Source organism: Cyprinodon variegatus, unplaced genomic scaffold, assembly GCF_000732505.1.
Source record: "Cyprinodon variegatus isolate N-32 unplaced genomic scaffold, C_variegatus-1.0 Scaffold617, whole genome shotgun sequence".
Classification (NCBI taxonomy): Eukaryota; Metazoa; Chordata; class Actinopteri; order Cyprinodontiformes; family Cyprinodontidae; genus Cyprinodon; species Cyprinodon variegatus.
In genome coordinates this window covers 457,586-461,012 of record NW_015151070.1, presented here as the reverse complement: position 1 = coordinate 461,012, position 3,427 = coordinate 457,586, and the positions used below count along the sequence as shown (strand labels likewise).

The following is a 3,427-nucleotide window of genomic DNA, read 5'->3' as shown; positions in this document are numbered from 1 at the left end:
AGATGACTATGATTATGAGATTTTTACAGAATCAACCAGGAATATTTCTCTGAAAGATTCTCCGATTATATTCATTACATGTATTTTTATGTGGTGTGAGGACTGAAAAACTAAGGTAGCAGATTTGGTTCATCAAAGGGCCTGTTTCTTGAGGCTACTTATGCAAAGATACCAATACCTTATCCTCCTCGTCCTCCACTAGTTCCTGCAGATCATCCTCTTCCATGGGATCTGTGAAATATTCTATACTCATAAAATCTTTTTTTGATGGGTCAATCCTTTGGATATTAAGATCATTCCAGTCTGAGCTTCACCACCTTGGAAGGAGCCCTGTCGGGTAATTCAAGAATATGGTTCTTGCAGTTATCATCCACAGATCCTGAGCACTTAGGAAGGGTACAAACATAGATAGGTGAAAAACTAAAGCTCACCATCTCCCAAGCACAGCTGCTTACTTTAGTAGAATCCACAACAGCTGAACCAATGACGATCTCTCTTTGAATATTAGGGAATCCAGACCTCCCCTGTGAACTTTGTAAAATTATTGGTATAAAATATATATTGTCAAACTTCATAAATTTAGTCATTAACCTGTATTAAATATGTGCTCAAATGCACATGATTTCATGAGTATGTTGTGCATTAATCAGCTGTTAAGTCCGCTCTGGTACACAATCTCCGCACTTCTCCGGAGCAACTGGAGGCTTCCTGTGAGTCTTTAATAACCGTTTCCCACTGGCTGGAAAAAACAGTTTAAACCCTAGAACAATCAGCTTTTAGTGTATTGGGAACAGCTCACTGACCCAAGTCTAGACAGGTGAAACGACTCTGCAAGCTACGCCTGCAGAGTACAGTATGTATGTGTGGGAACTTTAGAGCCGGGTTGACCCGCTAATTTATGTAATACTACTGAGCGCAAAGTACGAAAGTCAAAACACCACGCCAGTCGCGTCTGATATAACAAGCCAAAACAACTTCGCTTGCAACTTACAACTTAGATAAACATGGCGCAGCACTAATAAGAGGGATTGAGACAGATAAAAGAGCAAAATAATAACGCACACTTACTATGCCCTGGCTTCCCTACATGTTGCTCTCCATTGTTTACTTTCCTGATTTCAGTCGCACTGGTAACATTAATGCTAACTCAGTGTGATGGTGTCACCAGACATGCAGCAGTAGGGCAACATAGGCCATGCAGCTTGCAAGGTAGTGGTCAGACCCAGCTTTGTTTGCCAATGGGAAAGGGGGATCATTCAGTCAGAGGAGACATAATAATGTGCTGAACTATTTTTGTGGTATCTGGAGTTTATTATTTCAGAGCGCTTCACAACAGCTACTTTCACCCACTGTATTGATGTGTTTTATGTGTTTCAACAACAATACAAACCGTGATGTTTGGATTTAATTAACCCCATTGAGCCTCAAGTGTTTCAGAGAGCAGCAGCCGCAACTGAGCTGAATCAGTGTACCACCAGAGGGGTTTAAGCTGTTTTATACATAAAAAAAAGCTCTGTGGGGAGCCTAAGGATATATTCATGAAATGTCACAGGAAAAAAATAGGCAAACCATCAGAGGGGAGAAAGATACACATATGCATTTACTTTGCAAATGAGCAAATGTAGCCATATTTAGTATAAAGCCAAGTACAGGGCTGCAGTAGGGTGTCGCTAATATCATTAATAGTAATTGTGTAATAAGCAATAGGATGTACATGAACCATCCTAGCTGGTGGTTTAACAGCAATGTCTAAAAAAAAGTTATGAGGAGTCAACAGAACAAAGGATGCTGAGTTAAAGTCTGGTTCCCATTGAGATACTTATCTGTCCATCCTGTGCTTATTTCCAGGTGAGACAGCGCCATGATTGAAACTCCATTAATCAGAAACCGATCCCACACCACCCTTCAGTTCAGATGTTTTCCTGAGCTAAGAGAGTACCACTGGATCCTGGCACTTCTGTCCTCTCTTTGCTTCCTGTCTGTGCTGCTAGGAAACTCAGTGCTGGTGTATGTTATCCGCAGGGTGCAGCATCTATACAGCCCCATGTACTTCCTCATCTGCATGCTGTGCGTTGTAGACATTCTAGTGGTCACCACCATCCTCCCCAACATGCTTTTCACCCTGCTCTTCAACTGGAACCGCATTTCGCTGGTTGGCTGCCTCATCCAGATGTTCTTCACACACTTCCTCTCCTCCCTGGAGTCCACTCTGCTGCTGGCGATGGCGCTGGACCGCTATGTGGCCATCTGCAAGCCGTTGCGCTACACAGACATCATGAATTTGTCCATGTTCCTAAAGATGCTTTTCTTCACTCTCTTGCGCAGCCTCTCCATCATGTCAACATTAGTGGTTCTTGCCAGTTCTCTTTGGTTCTGCAGCTCCAACTCCATTCAGCACTGTTACTGTGACCACATGGCGCTGGTCAGCCTGGCATGTGGCAGTACAGAAAAGAACAATGCAGCTGGATTGGCGGTGATCATCTGTTTCGTTGGTGTGGACATCCCTATTATCTTCTTCTCCTACATGAAGATCCTGAAGGTCGTGCTTCGCGCTGCAGCGGGTAGTGAGGCCCGTCTGAAGGCAATTCACACCTGCAGCACCCATCTGATGGTTATGATGTGTTTCTACCTGGTGGGCACCATCAGCTTCTTGTCCCACAACCTTAACCTTCCCTTAGAGACAGGCATCAATACCCTTATGGGTGTGATGTACATCCTGATCCCAGCAACGGTCAATCCCATCATCTATGGAGTTCGCACCAAAGAGATCCGTCATGGTCTTCAGAGGCTGTTTAAACTCAGGGAAAAAAAGATCCTGACTTTAAAAATTTCCCCGTCTGGAAAAGGACAAGCATGATGGACAGAGGAGTTAGGTCAAAAACGTTATTGATAATTGAGTCTATCCCTTTAGATGCAATGAGATAAACCTCTGGCTTTAAGAGGTTTAACTTCAATAATTCCCCTCTTACATTCCCAAAAGTGTTTGCTAATCTGCCTTTACATGCACATGAACTTGACTGACACACTTTCAACACATAGGGACTATGATTTCATATCAAACTTTTCAACGATAATAGTTTTGGAAAAGTTTTAAAAAAGCCTTGGATTGTGTTTATGGAAATGTTTGACCATTTTTCCAAAAGCAAAAAATGTCTGGCTTACTGTCTTTATATTAATTTAACTCAGAGTTGTTGTTTTTTTTTATGTTGAGGTAACCTGGGCAATTTCTTTGTAATCAAAAATATTTATCCATGACCTCACTTGCACTAAAACTGAACTGAACTGAAAAGTTGAACTGAACTGAACTACTTGTGTACTGTTGCAGATGTATCCTGATCAGCCAGACATACTTGTATGTCTCTTTCAGGACATGATAAAAATAATTATTTTAAAAAATGCAGCTGCAGTCCTGACTGTTATTACAAAA

At 42.0% G+C, this 3,427-nt stretch overlaps 1 protein-coding gene across 1 annotated transcript; it reads left to right on the top strand.

The window, feature by feature from the left end:
• The first annotated feature begins 1,856 nt into the window (after window positions 1–1,856).
• On the top strand, window positions 1,857–3,095 carry LOC107096349 (olfactory receptor 52K1-like). Its single transcript, XM_015392959.1, has one exon. The coding sequence runs from the start codon at window positions 1,862–1,864 to the stop codon at window positions 2,855–2,857; it is 996 nt and encodes a 331-aa protein (XP_015248445.1). The 5' UTR covers window positions 1,857–1,861; the 3' UTR covers window positions 2,858–3,095.
• Window positions 3,096–3,427: the final 332 nt, after the last annotated feature.

Coding starts and splice junctions, on each gene's coding strand:
- LOC107096349 (XM_015392959.1), top strand. CDS start 1,862: ATGATTGAAACTCCATTAATCAGAAACCGATCCCACACCACCCTTCAG.